Raw genomic sequence first — 16,419 nt, 5'->3', positions numbered from 1 at the left:
CGAGGCTCGTTGCGTATTTATGCAGGAAGGAAGCAAAATGGGTGGGTGATGAAATCAGGAAAGTTTTCCTCAGATCCGGCACAGTTAATCTAGATCCGATTTAACCATCCACGCACCCACCTTTTCCTTATTTTACGTGTGAACAGTTATGTCCCATCCACTGATAGGGCGTCACGTCCGACCGCAGCGGCGGCAGGCACCGTTCCGCCTCCCCAAGAAAACCACCTCAAAAGGCGCGCCTACCGTTGTCAAACCGATGGGGAGGGGAATATCCCCACCCAATTCCTTTTAGACGAAGGAACTAGGCACCGAGCCCGTTACAGTCCAGGGGTTCGAAGGCTGGGCCTCCAAAGGTTTTGACAGCCGCCTCAGGGTAACAGAGTCAGGGACGACTACGGGCGAGCCCATACGGGGCCACGGCCAAAGCAAGTGAAATGCTTGGGATGCCCCAAGTCATGTCTGAGACCGACAGGGAGGTCTCTGAATGGGATCCCACCGTAGGGAGGCACCGAGCCACCGGGGCCCATCGAACGGCCCCGACACCCACTAGAGAATCCCTTTGGTACTCTTGGAGTGCGTCTCTAGACTGCTAGCCGACCCCTATTGAATGGGGCTTGGGCCTCCACTCGGACTTACCTGATAATAGCTCACCGAAAGTGTCACTGCTCGCACCCACCGAGGATAGCCTGGCATATTCCACCCCTCCTTTCGAACAAAAAGGATGCGTGAGGGTCGTACAAAAAGCCAGGGGAACCCCTGATGGCCCTCTCCCTCCATGCAGAGGCTAGGGGGCTCTTTCTGCAACCTTGCCGAGACCCAGCGACCTAGGCTCGCACTCAAGGGGGCTCGGCAAACAATCCCTCCTTCTGAATGAAAAGGATGCGCAAGGGTCACACAAAAAACCAGGGGAACCCCTGACGGGCCTCTTGCTCTGTGCAGAGGCTAGGGGGCTCTTCCTGCAACCTTGCCGAGACCCAGCGACCTAGGCTCGCACTCGAGGGGGCTCGGCAAACAATCCCTCTGTCTGAACGAAAAGGACGCGCGGGGGTCACACAAAAAGCCAGGGGAACCCCTGATGGCCCTCTCGCTCTGTGCAGAGACTAGGGGGCTCTTCTTGCAACCTTGCCGAGACCCAGCGACCCAGGCTCACACTCGAGGGGGCTCAGCAAACAACCCCTCTGTCCGAACGAAAAAGGATGCGCGAGGGTCGCACAAAAAGCTAGGGGAACCCCTGACCGCCCTCTCGCTCCGTGCGGAGACTCGGGGACTCTTCCTGTACCCAGGACAAAGACAAGCGACCCAAGCTCGCACTCAAAGGCTCAGAAAAACGCGATAAAGGGCATTGAGCTCGTTACGGTCCAGGGGTTCGAACGCTGGGCCCCCGAGGGTTTCGACAACCGCCCTAGGGCAGCAGAGTCAGGGACAACTATGGGCGAGCCCATGCATAGCCAAGGCCCAAGCAAACAATAGCTCAGGACGCCCTAAGTTGTGTCTAAGACCGGCAGGGAGGTCTCTGAATGGGATACCACCGTAGGGAGGCATCGAGCCACCGGGGCCAATCGAACGGCCCCGGCACCCACTAGAGAAGCCCTCTAGTACTCTTGGAGTGCGTCTCTGGACCGCTAGCCGACCCCTATCGAATGGGGCATGGGCCTCCACTTAGACTTACCCGATAACAGCTCACCAGAGGTGTCACTGCTCGCGCCCACCGAGGGTAGCGTGGCGTCCTCCACCCCTCCTTTCGAATGAAAAGGATGCATGAGGGCCACACAAAAAAAGATAGGGAAACTCCTAATCGACCTCTTGCTCCGCGTAGAGGCTTGGGGGCTCTTCCTGCAACCGATCCAAGGCCCAGTGACCCGAACTCGCACTCATGGGCTCGGCAAACGCAATTAACCCCTCGCACGATGTAAGAAAAGTCCCTGGGGGAATAAATCCACTCCCCCAGGGCCTCGGGGGCTACACCCAGTGGGTGCGCTCGTGTGCACCCACCGAGGCCTCGAGTACGAAACACCATCCCGCCAGGAGCTGCTGCGAGCCGAGTCTCGTCAAAACCTCAAGGAAAGCGCTCGCCCTCTCCCTGAGGCTCGGGGGCTACTGTCGGGTACCACGAGAAGGGGTCCCCTAAGCAACAATAAAAAATGCTTAGACCCCGTCAAAATCAAAGCCAAGAGACAACTATTGGCTAAACCCCGGCCATGTCTGAGGCCACCTACTCTTCGCCTCGCTAGAGGCCTCGCACGAGAGGCCTCGGACGGTCTACCGATTTTCCGCCTCGCTCGAGGCCTCGCACGAAAGGCCTCGGTCGGGGAACCGATTCTCCGTCTTGCCCGAGGCCTCGCGCGTACAGCCTCGGACGAGACGCCGATTCTCCGCCTCGCTCAAGGCCGACTCGGCAAAACAACCCCGTCGCCTCCGCCTCAACCAACTTCTCGGACAAGATGTCATGTCCGACTGGCGTGTTCAACCGCTCCCGTGATATCAACCGAATGATGGCTCAACACAACGGAGTGGCCAACGAGACGCCAGTCACATCGAAGCCATGCCGTCCAGGACAGGATATGGCAGGGGTTACCGGTCGCTGTGCTCGGTGCTATGCCCACGACTGGCGCTTGTACTGCGCTGTGCTACCTAACCCCTGCTCCAGGGACAACGCGGCGTGCGGAGTCAAGTCTGGGTTACTATAGCCTCGGAATCAGTGTATAGGACCAACTGCTCCCTCCACGCCTCGACAGTCTACTTCAGGGTCTCGGTAACCTCGGGATTCACACCCGCCGAGCCCCCACGATGGCTTGGCCTCGGCATCAACTGAGCCTCGGCTCTTCACGCGGTCAACACACAGCAACTAGCACGTTGCTTGCTAGGCCCTGCGTCAAGCTATTACTAGAGCTCCCACGACGCACAGGATCGGATGTGACCGGCGCGTTGCTCCAACACTTCAAGGGTAGGACCACTCCATCAACCATGCCGCCACAGTAACAGGCTACGGGGCTCGGACATGTCGCCTCTGTTCGCACGACGCCGCGTAGCTAACACATGTATCACCCCTGTCCCCCCTTCAACTATAAAAGAGAGGGATCGGGGCCGTTTCTAAGGGGAACCCGAGCGCACAAGATAGACGAACACGTATAGGAGGACAGACTTACTCTCACGCTCGCACACACCCAGGCATAGACGGGCTCACGAGGTAGACGAACACACGCTCGACACTCTGTAACGCGCACGCTTCCCCACCGCCTGAGATCAACATCTCAAGCAATCCATGCCGCTCCACGCAGAGACCTGGGACTAGCTCCCTCTCTCGCCCTGCTGGTAACCCCCTACTACGAGCACTTTAGTGCAAGAAATACAAGATCGATCTCTCAGACTGGACGTAGGGCACCTATTGCCCGAACCAGTATAAACCTTGTGTCCCTTTGCATCACCATCCGGGATTAGGGGCACGCAGTACATTTTTACTAGTTGGTTGAGGGCCCGTCGGTCCAAAACACCGACAACTTTGGTTTTCAAAATTTACTGGGTGTTTGGATATCACAAATCTTGGAGTCTCTGAGACCATAGTTTTGTCAAAACTGCAGTTTTTTTTGGAGTTTTAGAAACTTCACTCATAACCTTTTTTTTTCTTCTAAACCACAGTTTTGTATCTCTTTGGCTTATAAAACCACAATTTTATGATACTTCAGTTTTCAAAAACTATGTCATCCAAACTGTGTGTCTGTTCTGACATGGAAACTACCCTTTTGGCCCTTATACATCCACTATTTTAATGAATACAACAATGAAATGCATTGCTCATTCTCTCTCTTTTGATCGCCCACTTCTACAAATTATCAGCCACGTTTTCCTCTCCACCGAGGTACCTTGACCCTTTGCTCCCGCCAATGTGGAAATCAGGATTGCCTTGTTTGACGTAGTTCCCTAGATGATTCTCTTGTAGCGGTTTTGAGATCTTGTTGCCAGTAACAAGTGGCTACTTTGGTCACTAATTACAGGTAAAATCTACGCATACTACCCTTGTAGGGAAAATATCCGGTAAGTATTTTTCAATCTCCGGTGAGTATCACGTTACTTACCATGTTTGTGGAGGAAGAAGACTTACCTCTTTGCAAATATCGTTTTTATTGATCGTTGTCTCAATGCATCTTGTTTTCCCAATATTGTATATACTAGCCTATCAACCTTTGCTCCTACACATAATAGTAACTTTTTTAAAAAAAATATATAAGTGTTAGAGGGTTAAGATAAGGAGCCCACAGGCCACAACTAACCAAAATATATATTTCTGCTCTCACTAATTTGTTCAGATTCTAAAACATCACTCATATATGTTCGTCCGGTTGTAATACATTTTAGTTATCAATTAGTCCATGTACTTTTTGCACCCATATTCGAATTTCCCTTTTGTACATGGCGGCATGGAGACTCCATGTTTGCTTAATTAGTGTGGGTTTATTAGTTGAAAGTTGAAACATCACCTCAATGCACACACATGACACATACATATGGTGTGAACGGTGGCACACACCACACATCATGTATGCATACACCGAATTAGTTTCTCACCTGCAAGATATCGATGCACAAGATTCAAACTTCACAACATTTTGGATTTGTAGAAATCCACAATGTGCTTAACCTTATCCATAATGATTACTCTCATCTCTCCGCATCCAAACTACTGTCGTAAACACCCAATGAGAAACATCAGAAGTGGACCATTGGCCCCATTGGATTTGGCTAAGAGCACAACGACACGACTCTTGCATTAGCTGCAGATCGACGCCGTGCATCATTGCATATACTCAATATCCAACCATCCATCACCACTAGAACTAGAATATTATATATATTTGCTAATCTGGTCCAGTTTGGGCAATTGCTACTTGACACCAGCCTCTGACGTGCTCACAATGTGCTCCAACGCACGCTCGGTCGTTTGTCCGAATCACGGTTCACGCAGGCAACTTTCCATCCAACTCTGGCACCGGTCTTGCTAGGCTGCTAGCGCGTTTTATATATGCTCATAGGCCACACTTTCAGACTGAAAATCTCCATCTGTATGCAGCTACACTATATATATATCATGCCTATGCTAATCTTTAGTAAAGCCTATATGCACGTATGTAGGTGCATGTCGAACATCTTTGTTTGATGCATGCGCCATCATCTATTATCTCATTACAACAATATTAAAAGAAGCCGTCATTTTCATCAAGAGGGAAAACTGCAAAATTACGAGATTAATTGAAAAAATTATAAGAACCTATACCGTTGAATTTTATGTTGATCTAACGGTTTAGATTAAACAAAAGAATCCATGCCTTATACAATCATAAATAGAAAAAATCAAAATAATAAACTAAGAAAACTGCAAATTATACATTGTAATGATGTTGGCATAATTAGTAAAGGGCAAATCCAGATAAAAACTATGAAAAATTAAAGACGAATTAGGAATAAATAAAGCAAAATAAACAGTTCATATAAATTATAATTAGTACAAATAGGTAAATTCAAAATTGAAAACTGCAATAATAGTAGTTTGATTTTCATATATATTCAAAAGAGCCCCTAAATAAAAAAAATTATCATATTACTATAATATAAGGAATTTTTTTAAAAGGTAATCTCTTTCACCCTATAAGCTTTAAAACTACCACATTAATCAGAGAAAAAGAAATATAATGGAACAATATATGATAATGGTCCTATAGATCTAGACTGTGCCTATCTATCTAGTACATAAAGTAGAAAAGGTAGCAATAAATGATTCAGTATGGATTAGGAAAATAGACAAAAGTGTACAACTCAATTCAGCATTACAAGCTTGATTTTTCCATGGTAAAACAAAAAATAAATTATAGGAACATGTATGTGTTTTACACACATGCACGAGATCAGCTATTCAACTTAGAACTAATGTCTTGCATACCCATAAAAAAATATCAAAGCACTTCTAATCCCTACACATCTTTCCTCACCGTGATCATCGCCTCACCAACCTAGCATGTTCTTTTGTCGTAGCTCTGAGCTCGGCAATTTGTTTTTTTTTTTTTTTTGCCGTGTTCTAGGTGGAAAGTATTGTTATCACCGTTGACATATCGACAAAGGGATAAATGACAAAACTTGATGATTCCAAGATTATGCTTCAAATTCGACGGCTTTCATAGCGGTAACCTAGGGGAGGAATAGGACGATCCAATGGGCAAGATTATGAAAAAAAAAACATGAAAAAACTTATCCGCTTTTGAGTTTACATGCAATCAGTTCATCAATTACCCAATGCACATGTGTGGTAAGCTCATGAGTAGAGAACCTGACATTGTTTTTTTTTTTCCGAAAGCGTGCATTGGCATGTGCTTCATTAAGGAGAAATTGAAAATAAAGTACAGCCGGTGCTAGCCACGGCGAGATGCCATAGATAACGAACCGGAGGAACACTTACATGAATCACCGGCTTCAACGGTGGCGCTAAGACGGTGTACTAACTGAGGAAACTAGCTGTGCGACTAAAGAAAGATAGAAGGGCAGACCACGGCCACTAGGTAGCTAAAACGATCAGGGACGCAAGGCCACGAAAAGCCCGCGGCGATCCAAGCGTCTGCCTCCTCCAGAATGAGAGCGAACAGTTGAGACGGCGTCCTCGCGATGCTGTCAAATGTTCTCCGATTGCGTTCATTCCAGACCATCCAGGAGACGAGGAGCACAAGCGAGTCGAAGCTATGCTTGAAGGGCTTCAAAATGGTTGTTCTCGTGTTCTGCCACCACTCCGACAGACAAGAGCCATCAGGCGGCACCAAGTGCTACATCCTCACCCTTGACAGCAGTTTGTGCCAAACCTCACGAGTGAACACGCAGGAGGCCAACAAGTGGTCGGTGGTCTCGTCCTGCTAATCACAGAGAACACAGACCGCTTCTTGCTGAAGGCCGAGACGCTTGCGGCGCTCCGCTGTCCACAGGCGTCCATGTAGAGCAAGCCGAAACTAGAAGTAAGTCACAAGCAGAAACTAACGTGGTCATAGCATGGATGTCAGCAGTACGTGTGTAGGATGGTACTAGCTCACCGGAGTCAATGAAGTTCTAGAATTTGTTTGGGTTGACTTGAGGCACCGATGGATGTTAGTGCGATGACAGGATGGTCGACGGCTGTTTGAGGCAACAGTGGCTTAAGCAGATCGATATGAGCGGTGTAATTTTTATGATGGATCTGACAATGTTTTAGAGCAACAAAAGGCAACTATGGATCTGCAAGAGAAGGTACAAGATTGTAGAAAATTTAAATTTACAAGAGGGGCCAAGGAAATGAACAGTTACTAAGAAAAGTTGGATGTCATAGGGGTACAAAGTTCACCAAGAGCAAACTGAAGGCTACCTTGATTTGACATTGGAAGGAATTGCACAACCATAAGTCAGTTTGCATCTGTTGAATTAGTAATAGACTAATATGTTAACTCATATATCTTCTTCTGAAATCGAAGGATTTTTTGTCAGTGTAACTCAAACTCCCAGACAAAAGTATAATTAAAGAATTGCTATGTTCTCACAACAATATATAAATATTTATATTAAAATAAATGAAAAACGAATTTTCTATGTAACCTAATTTCCTCCGTTCACAAAAGTGTTACATAGAAAGATGTAACATAAATAAGATGGTGAAAAAAAAGTATGGACAATGCCTTGCTTTGTATGCCTTATAATAAAAAAAATAAACAAAAACTATTAGAAAAAAATGTTAAGGTAGAAAAGAAACAAACGTTACAATGAGAAAAGCTGGCTATAAGCGCTCTTTTGTGCGGGCCATCTTGCTCGAGGAGCTTGAAATTATTCAGGTACTATGAAATATACACAACACTGAAAAAAATAGAAGACATGCAAAGTTCAGACAGAGAAACATAAGGCTAGCAAGCATCAAACAACAATTCAGTAACTCCTTGTGGAACAGAAATCATATATAGTCACATAGATATACCTATGGCCAAGGCTTACATTACATCAATCAGAAGACACCTTCAAGAATTAATCCTATGTTTTTGCATCCGTTTAAAAATAAAACCATATACCTTACCTCCTGGTCCTGGAGGAATGCTAGCTATGCATGTATGCATCACGTACAAATCCTTAGTATATAGCTGCTCCTACTGGTCAATCGATGTCTTCAAGCGTGGTGGAGGAGAATCCCAGAGATGACGCGAAGGTGGCCGTGGTGTCGCCGCCGAGGTACCGCTTGAGCCGGTCCAGGTCGTCGGCTGCGTCCATCATGGTCGGCCGCGCGGACGCCTGCTCTTGGGTGCAGAGGATGCCGAGCTCCAGCAGCTCGCCGATGGCCACGTCCGACATCCTCCTCACCTCAGGCGTCTGGTCCCGGACCATGCGCACCAGTGCCTGGTCGACCACTGCGTCGGCGCGGCCGTGGTAGTGGGCCTTAACCCACTTGTGCAGGCTCAGTCCGGCGTCGAACATGTCGTCGGTCGGCTTCCTCCTCGTCACCATTTCCAGCACCAGCACGCCGAAGCTGTACACGTCGCCCTTTGTCGTCGGGTTCGAGCCGTAGCCGTACTCTTCATCAGTCCATCGAGAACCACTCAGGAACGATCAAACGGAGCAGTGGAGTGATTAGGATGCCATTGGATGCCACGTATGTACGTACCTGGAGGGATGTACCCGATGGAGCCGCACAGCATGTTCGCGGTGGAGGCGCCGACGTCGGCGGCGGTGTTTGCCACCCCGCCGATGCTCATGACGAGCCGGGAGATGCCGAAGTCGGAGACGAGCGCGGTCATGTCGTCGTTGATGAGGACGTTGCTCGGCTTGAGGTCACAGTGGATGACCTTGACCGGCGAGTGGTGGTGCAGGTACGCCATCCCCTCGGCGATGTCGCTGCAGATGTTGACCCGCTGCACAAGGCTGAGCTCCGCCGGCGGCCCCGCGTAGAGGCACCGCTCGAGGCTGCCGTTCGCCATGAACGGCAGCACCAGCGCCTTGAAGTCCGGCAGGCTGCACGCCGTGACGATGCGCATGAGGTTCCGGTGCCGGATGCGCTTCAGGACCTGGCACTCGCGGTTGAAGCTCTTGGTCGAGTTCCCCGTCTGGAGCTGCAGCACCTTCACGGCGACCATGGTGCCGTCGCGCAGCGTGCCGCGGTACACCCGGCCGTAGCTGCCCGTCCCGACGAGCCGATCCTCGCTGAACTCCTCGGTGGCCTCGACCAGCTCCCTGTACGAGATCCGGGGGAACTTGTACTTCATCACCGGCGACGAGCCACCGCCTCGGCGACCCCTGAACATGTCCTCCCGCATTGCCGCGACCCGCTCACGGATCTTACGGACGCTGAAGGCGCAGAGGATCGTCAGCGCGAACGCCAGAACCGCTGAGCAGACACACATGATGACTAAGAACTTCCGGGACTGGTACCACGAGTGGTGGCGCCCTCCGCAGCGCCGGAGCACCGGACCAGAGAGGCGACGGTTGCCGAGGTAGGAGAGACAGCTGAAATTCACGAAAGGGCCGGTGGTGGGGACGACGCCCCAGAAGTCGTTGTATGACAGGTTGAGATATTTCAGCATGTAGCAATTGGTCAGGCTAACGGGGATCTCACCGCTCAGGTGGTTGTTCGAGACGTCGAGGCTCTCGAGGTACTTCAGGTTGCCGAGCTTCGAAGGGAGGCCGCCGGCAAGCGAGTTGTGTGACAGGTCGAGCACCGTCAACGCAATGCAGTCCCCGAGGCCGGGCAAGATCTCACCGTTGAAGTTGTTCCAGGACAGGTCGATCTTTTCCACTTGCTGCATGCTGCTGAGGCCAGTCGGCAGCTTGCCCCCAAGCTGATTGCGCGACAGGTTCAGTGTCATCTTGGCGATGCCGGCGATTTCGTCTGGTACCACCCCGGTCAAGCTGTTGCTGGAGAGGTCGATGACCAACAGACTGGTACACCGGCCGAGGCTCGGAGGTATGGCCCCAGACAGCTTGTTTCCCTGCAGGAAGAGATATTGGAGCTCGGCAAGGCTCCCGATGCTGCTGGGGATGGCCCCTGACAGCACGTTGCCCGACAGATCCAGCACGCCGAGGCTCGTGGCGCTGCCAATGCGCGCTGGAATTTCGCCTGTCAGGGAGTTGTTGGACAGCGCGAGCCGCTCCAGGCTCTTCAGCCGGCAGAGGGACGTCGGGATCGTCCCGTTCAGCAAGTTGCTCGACAGGTTCATCCACGTCATGTTGATGACGTCCCCGACAGACTCCGGGATTGGGCCCTCGATGGCGTTCAACTCAAGGTTGAGGTGCCAAATGTTGATCGGGAGCAGCGAGCCCAGCCGACTTGGCAGCTGCCCACCTATCCCCACGGCGGAGGCCTCCACCTCCTGTAAGCTCGTGCAGTTCGACAGCGCGACGAAGAATGGCTCCAAGTTGGTGTTGCCGTCGTGGCTCCGGAAGCTGTTGTTAGACAAATGCAGGTACAGCAAGAACTGCTTGCCCGCGATGATACTCGTAGGCAGCTCGTCGTGCAGCAAGTTGTCCTCCACATCTAGCGTCATCAGATCGGTGCAGTTGGCGATCCACCGTGGAAGCGTCCCTTGGAGCTTGTTGGAGTAGAGGTTGATGACGACGAACTGGCACCTGGTGGTGCTCGAGATGGCGCGGGGGATCTCGCCAGAAAGACTATTATTGCCGACGTCGACGAGGCCCAACCTTGTGCAGTTGAGGAAGATAGCTGGTGGGATGTTCCCGGACAGGTTGTTTTGCCAGAGTCCGAGATAGAACATGGCCGTCAGCTCGGAAAGGGAAGGTGGTATTCCTCCATGGAGTTGGTTACTGCCGAGGTCAATGGCTAAAATGTTCCGGAGGTTAGAGAGCTCGGCTGGAATATGCCCCGTCAGATGGTTGACGGACATTTCGAGTTCCTTGAGGCTTGTTAGGTTGCAGATGGCCAGAGGTATTTCTCCAGAGATGATGTTGTCATGCACGTAGAAGTACTTAAGGAGAGTCAGGTTGCCGATGGACGGAGGGACGGTGCCGGAGATGCTGTTGCCGGAGACGTTAAGGCTTTGGAGTTGCCCAAATCTGCCGAGGTCCAGCGGAAGGGCACCGGAGAAGTGATTGTAGGAGAAGTCGAGTTGCCGGAGCCTCGTCCGGAGTGGTAAGAGGTTGCTGAAGATTGAAGGGATGCCGCCGGAGATACCGTTGTTGTTCATGAAGAGGCTCTCCAGTCGCGTGAGGTTGCCGACGGACGTCGGCACCTGGCCAGAGATGTTGTTGTTGGACACGTCGAGGATCCGGAGGTGCGAGAGCTCGCCAATAACCGGTGGAATAGCGCCACGGATGCCCATGTTGGCGAGAGAGAGCCCAACAACGTGCTCCCGCCGCCAGTCGCACCTGACGCCGGTGAAGCCGCAGACGTTGCCGTTGGACTCGTTCCAGTCCGCCAAGGCCGCCGCTGCCGACGACGGCAGCGTGAGCCCCTGCTTCAGGGCCAGCAGAGTCGCCTTCTCCTGCAGCAGGATCTGTCGCTGCCGGCCCCGCATGACGCCGGCCTTCCTGGCCGCCGACGTCGACGCGGCGAGGAAGAGGACGACGAGGATTAGCAGGAGGAGAATGGCCGTGCGGACCCTCATCCTCTCCTCGTCGGGGGATGATGGCGGTAATCAGACCTATTAGCTAGCTAGATTGCACCTAAGCTACTACTACATGGCAGTGGCATCTGTCATCGGCCGCTAGCTCGATCGAGATCAATCGACCTTGCTATGAAACGACCAAAGTGAGCTGCACCGCACCTGCTGGAGAGTGGAGAGAGTGAAGCATTGAAGCTGCTGCAGGTCTGCCTTCCGTGGGTTGGAACGGCCTAATGGAGGCCGCAGACGTCGTCCGGGATGGCATGATTGCGCGGCGCACGACGCACGGCTTTTCAACCCGGTTTGTGCATGATGAGTGGGTTGGGGCGCGCACGAGCCACTGAGCGGCCAGTCGCGGGCACGGCGGGGAGCATGTGTGCGCGGGCGCGCCAGGGGACAGCGACGGTGGCGAAAGTGACGGGTGTGGCAGCGGCGGCGGGCTCCGGCGAGCACAGTGCAGGAGATTGTGGGAAGGATGACAACAGGGCCCTGCACTTCGTTTCAGGTTTGCTGCCGCACTCAGCCCGAGCGCCAGTAGGTCAGTGCATGCACCGCCTCAAGTGGCCTAGGCAACAGAATATGTTTCCCTCCAAGCATTTCAGCTTCTTCTTAGACGCTATTAGGATAATAAATAAGTCATGAAAAGCTGGAAGAAAAACTATCCCAATCTTTGAAACACCAAATAAATAAGTCATGAAAAGCTGGAAGAAAAATCATGGATGTGCAGTATGCTAGCATCAAGCATCCAAACAGATTCCAATTCCAATTCCAATTCAAACAGTGACTTTTTACAGGAGGAAAAAAAAAGATAACTTTTCAGGGAATCAGGAAAGGATAATAACGAGCATTCCAATTTGTATTTTCGATTTCTCTTGTATATTCAGAGTTTGAGTTGAAAATTTAGTAGGATGCTACATGATATCACATTCTATACACCAATGTGTTGAGAAAATTTTCATGCCTATTTGCATGGTATTTTTAAGGCTGAGAGGTGAGGGCTACATATTTTCTTGGGGTAACCCAAACTAATAAGCTGACCTTCTGAAACTACTGGCAAGCACGGACTATCTATTCTGCCGTACCCCCTTAACCACCCATAATCAATTCCAGACTGTATTGATACTGGGTACATGTCTTGCCAGAGTCAGCTGAACCAAACATCCAAATCATACCTTAAAAGTGACCATAGCCCATAGGTTCAGAAACATAGCAACAAAGAGAACTTCAGAAGGAATGAGCGAGATTTCCCCTCCTGATGTTCCTCTTGAAGATTTTTTTTTTCTCGATTACGCAGGAGAGCTGCGTATCATTATATTAAGAAGAATGAAGATTTCTCAACATCCAAACTTGACTGTTAACTAGTGGCTAGCCAAGGTGACGTTGCCTAAAGTTTAGCCTAGTTATCTGAACCAAACATCATAACTGCATCCTCAAAAGTTCACAGGCCATCAGTCAGCATTCCCCTCTAGGGATAGGGACCAAAAATAGAGGAATGCCAGATTTGGTCCTTGGTGTTAGGCTGTTAGCTATCCTATTTTTCACAGGGTAGTCTATTATGTCATTTCTGAAAGGAATAACACCCATGTGATATTTGCATGCAACCAACAAGTTGGAAAGAAAAAAAATACAGCCTAGATAGTTTTTAGAGGGTAGATAGTCAGACTATCTGAAAAATGTCTTAACAGAGGGTTAGAATGTTCAGAGTTTGGGAATTTTGCAAAAGAGAACTGGGAAGAACAAGGCTACCAGAGAATGCAGGCGAAGTTCTGCTCAGTCATAGATATGCTGCAGTCATCTGACTTAATGGTCAGCCAATATCAGGGGAAGATCATCGATATCCCTGTTGCCATCAGAGATATTCCAGGGTATGGTCCCATGCTCCCATCTTATTGTGCCCAACATGCACACCCACCAGACGGTAACCCAGCATTCACTAGACAAACATGATTCACATATAAGCTTTTAGATGGTTTGGTCCACGCCTCAGCTAATAAATATCAGCCTACTTATATTGCTATGCACGAATTAGTGGGCCACAAAGCTCAACCTATGGCACGTTATTTATGCCTAGGTGACCAAGAAATGTCAAAGAATGATTAACACTTTGCGGAGCAGAACTGTGGCTAGAAAGATCAGCCTATACATCTAAATGATTCATTGTTAAATGGTTTATAGTATAGGTACATCATGCCTTCCCTTTTTACCAAATCTAGTGGGATATTTGTGGTGTCCATTTTGTCCTCTGATGTTTCTCACTTAAAAACATGCTTAGTTAGCAGATTTATGGCACTATTCCACCTTGGCAGATCCGCCGGTTGTTAAGCAGATCACACGCGCTATTTCTATTCAGAGTTTCACCACATTCCCATGAACAGCAGGAGGACAAATAAAGATACTAGTAGTTTATACACTAGTTTCTAAGTTAATTTTATGTGTTCTTTGTTAACAGAAATAGGCACAGTTCCGGCATATTTGTTTAAAAGAAAGTTTAGGTATGTGGAAGTGAACAGATAAAGCAGAGTCTGACCCTCCTAGTTCTCCAATGGTTTCTGACACGTGTTCTGTGTAATTAGGCAAAGTAGAGTATAGCTTCTAGTACTAAAATTGTGCGAGAGCAAAGCCTATTCAGCTTCATCAGACTCATACCTTTACACCATTCGAGACAACCCTATGGCTATGAGTTCAAGCGATGCCTACGGAAAGCGCTCAATTGCCCAAGTGGGATGCTATCTCTCTAAAGCATCTACTAGTTAAATGCCTAATCAGTGATACATCTACAAGACGAACTGGCAGATGATAGTTCTGACCTTTACGATGGAAGTGATCCATAGGCCATAGCCGTCGGCATGTAACCGTGTGCCAATTCTGTGCCATCCACTTTAGAGAGAGAAGTCCCCTCAAAAAAACTTTAGAGAGAGAAGATCGCCTTTTCTTCCTTCTGCTAAGGTCATAAGGAATACAACGTGGTCATAGAAGGTCATTCACAGGCAAAACAATGATGAAAAGACCCAAAAGACTGCGGAGAGGTCAAAGGGATGGTCTCGTTGGCAGCATACCTGCACATGAGAAAATTGCTGCTCCTGCACGCCCATGGAGCTGCGTGTCCCTTATTCTTGTCGAATTGCCTAGCTCAAACCATGAGTCAAGCAGAAGTGCAGTTTTAGTGCTGGAATTCGGCTCCCCTACTGCCAATCCTCTCGGTCCCCGCTAGCCACTGTGGTTCCTAGAGTTACGTGGTGTACGATGAGGTGGGGACGCTGCTGTTATGGCAGGCCGTCCTGCGCACTTGCTCGAGCAGCTGGCGGGCTTGGCTTCCCTCCGCAGCAGAGAATGGCTCGACGGAGACGTAGCCTTCAATAGTTGAGAGTTGAAACACGCCGCGGTGGGTCGTGGTGTGAGGGTAGCGCTGGCAGTGACCGGCCGATCACGGTGGCAGCCGTGGACGCGTGGCTCAGACATGCCACCCTGCGCTTGCGGCTGCCATCTCGCGCGTTGGTGCTGCGGCCGAGTTGGGGCTGCTGAATTTGGGACTCCGGTTTCTCAGCACGCTACAACTACAACGCGAATTCGCGATGCAGGCAGGGTGAGAGGCGCAGGTGGGCCGGAGACGAAGCAAAGGCGGCGGGAGTGACAGAAGGGACGGCTGGAAAGTGAATGAATACTGAAAGGACCAAGGACCCACGCCAATCCGCTTGAGTTTGGGGGCCCAAGAGCCCAAGAGGAACCACACGGTCGCCGGAGCAAGTTGATGGGCTTTGACGTTTTCCCCCTGTAATGGCTGTGCCCGTGTAGGATTATCAGGCTCGTAGCGCTACGCCAATAGGCCCAAACCATACAGATTTGATTTATAGGTTTTTACGTATTCTCCGCTCCATCCATTTCAAATTAAGGTGGTGTTTAAATCCAGTGCGTTAAGTTTTGGGCTGTCACATCAGATATCACATAGGGATGTCGCATGAGGTGTTCGAATACTAATAAAAATAAATTACAGAATCCGTCGGTACGAGACGAATTTATTAAGCCTAATTAATCCGACATTAGCATATGTTACTGTAGCACCATATTGTCAAATCATAGACTAATTAGGCTTAAAAATATGTCTCGCAAAGTAGTCGCAATCTGTATAATTAGTTATTTTTTAGTCTATATTTAATACTCCATGCATGTGTCCAAACATCCAATGTGATAGAGAATAAACTTTAGTGGGAGAAACTAAACAAGGCCTAAGGGTTATTTTAGGGCCTGTTTGTAATGCAGAAAATTTTCCTATTCCTATGTTTTTCCTTTAAAATTAAATTGATTCCTGTGAAATTTGTTCACGGTTCCTGTGGAATTTTTGCGTTCCAAATAGACCTTTAACTTATCTAAGTAGATACTTGGTACAAACTCTACATGTTACTACGGGATCTGTAGAAGGTATTTTATTTATATAAATGATCAAACCAAATGAAACAACGTGGAATATGAATAGTATATATTCAGACGCTATAGCAATTTGGCGATACTATTTGAGTGTTGATGCTCTGATGAGGATGTGCCAACAATAGATGGTGAGTAAAGTTTCTTGAGATCATAAGTGTCGGAGTTATAACCTCGATGTATCTCAAGGTATTGATTAGTTGGTGAGCCACGTGACCCATCACATATCAGCTAGCAAAGGCCCAAACGATCGAGACCTAGCTGAACCAAGCGAACCAGGGCAGACACCAAGGCCAGGGTCAGCCACGACCCCTTCCTTCCTTCTCAAACCGCATGACTATATCATCAAGATTCTCATGTGCTCCTTGGAAGCTGTTAGATTCATCAAAATCTACATCAT

At 49.4% G+C, this 16,419-nt stretch overlaps 1 protein-coding gene across 2 annotated transcripts; it reads right to left on the bottom strand.

Annotated features, from left to right (window-relative positions):
- Positions 1 to 7,934: 7,934 nt before the first annotated feature.
- Positions 7,935 to 15,122, bottom strand: LOC136549854 (putative leucine-rich repeat receptor-like serine/threonine-protein kinase At2g24130). Of its 2 annotated transcripts, XM_066541281.1 has the most exons (5): positions 14,657 to 15,122; positions 14,408 to 14,538; positions 13,347 to 13,533; positions 8,651 to 12,216; positions 7,935 to 8,561 (listed from the first exon to the last, which is right to left on the bottom strand). In XM_066541281.1, exons 4-5 carry the CDS (start codon positions 11,601 to 11,603, stop codon positions 8,146 to 8,148), a joined length of 3,369 nt encoding a protein of 1,122 aa, XP_066397378.1. In that variant the 5' UTR covers positions 11,604 to 12,216; positions 13,347 to 13,533; positions 14,408 to 14,538; positions 14,657 to 15,122; the 3' UTR covers positions 7,935 to 8,145. The 2 variants fall into 2 exon arrangements, with proteins under 2 accessions (XP_066397378.1, XP_066397377.1); XM_066541280.1 differs by lacking the exon at positions 13,347 to 13,533.
- Between the last annotated feature and the right edge of the window lie 1,297 nt (positions 15,123 to 16,419).

Source organism: Miscanthus floridulus, chromosome 4 (genome assembly GCF_019320115.1).
Source record: "Miscanthus floridulus cultivar M001 chromosome 4, ASM1932011v1, whole genome shotgun sequence".
Classification (NCBI taxonomy): Eukaryota; Viridiplantae; Streptophyta; class Magnoliopsida; order Poales; family Poaceae; genus Miscanthus; species Miscanthus floridulus.
The sequence above is the reverse complement of the archived record's forward strand: the minus strand, read 5'-3'. Positions and strand labels throughout refer to the sequence as shown.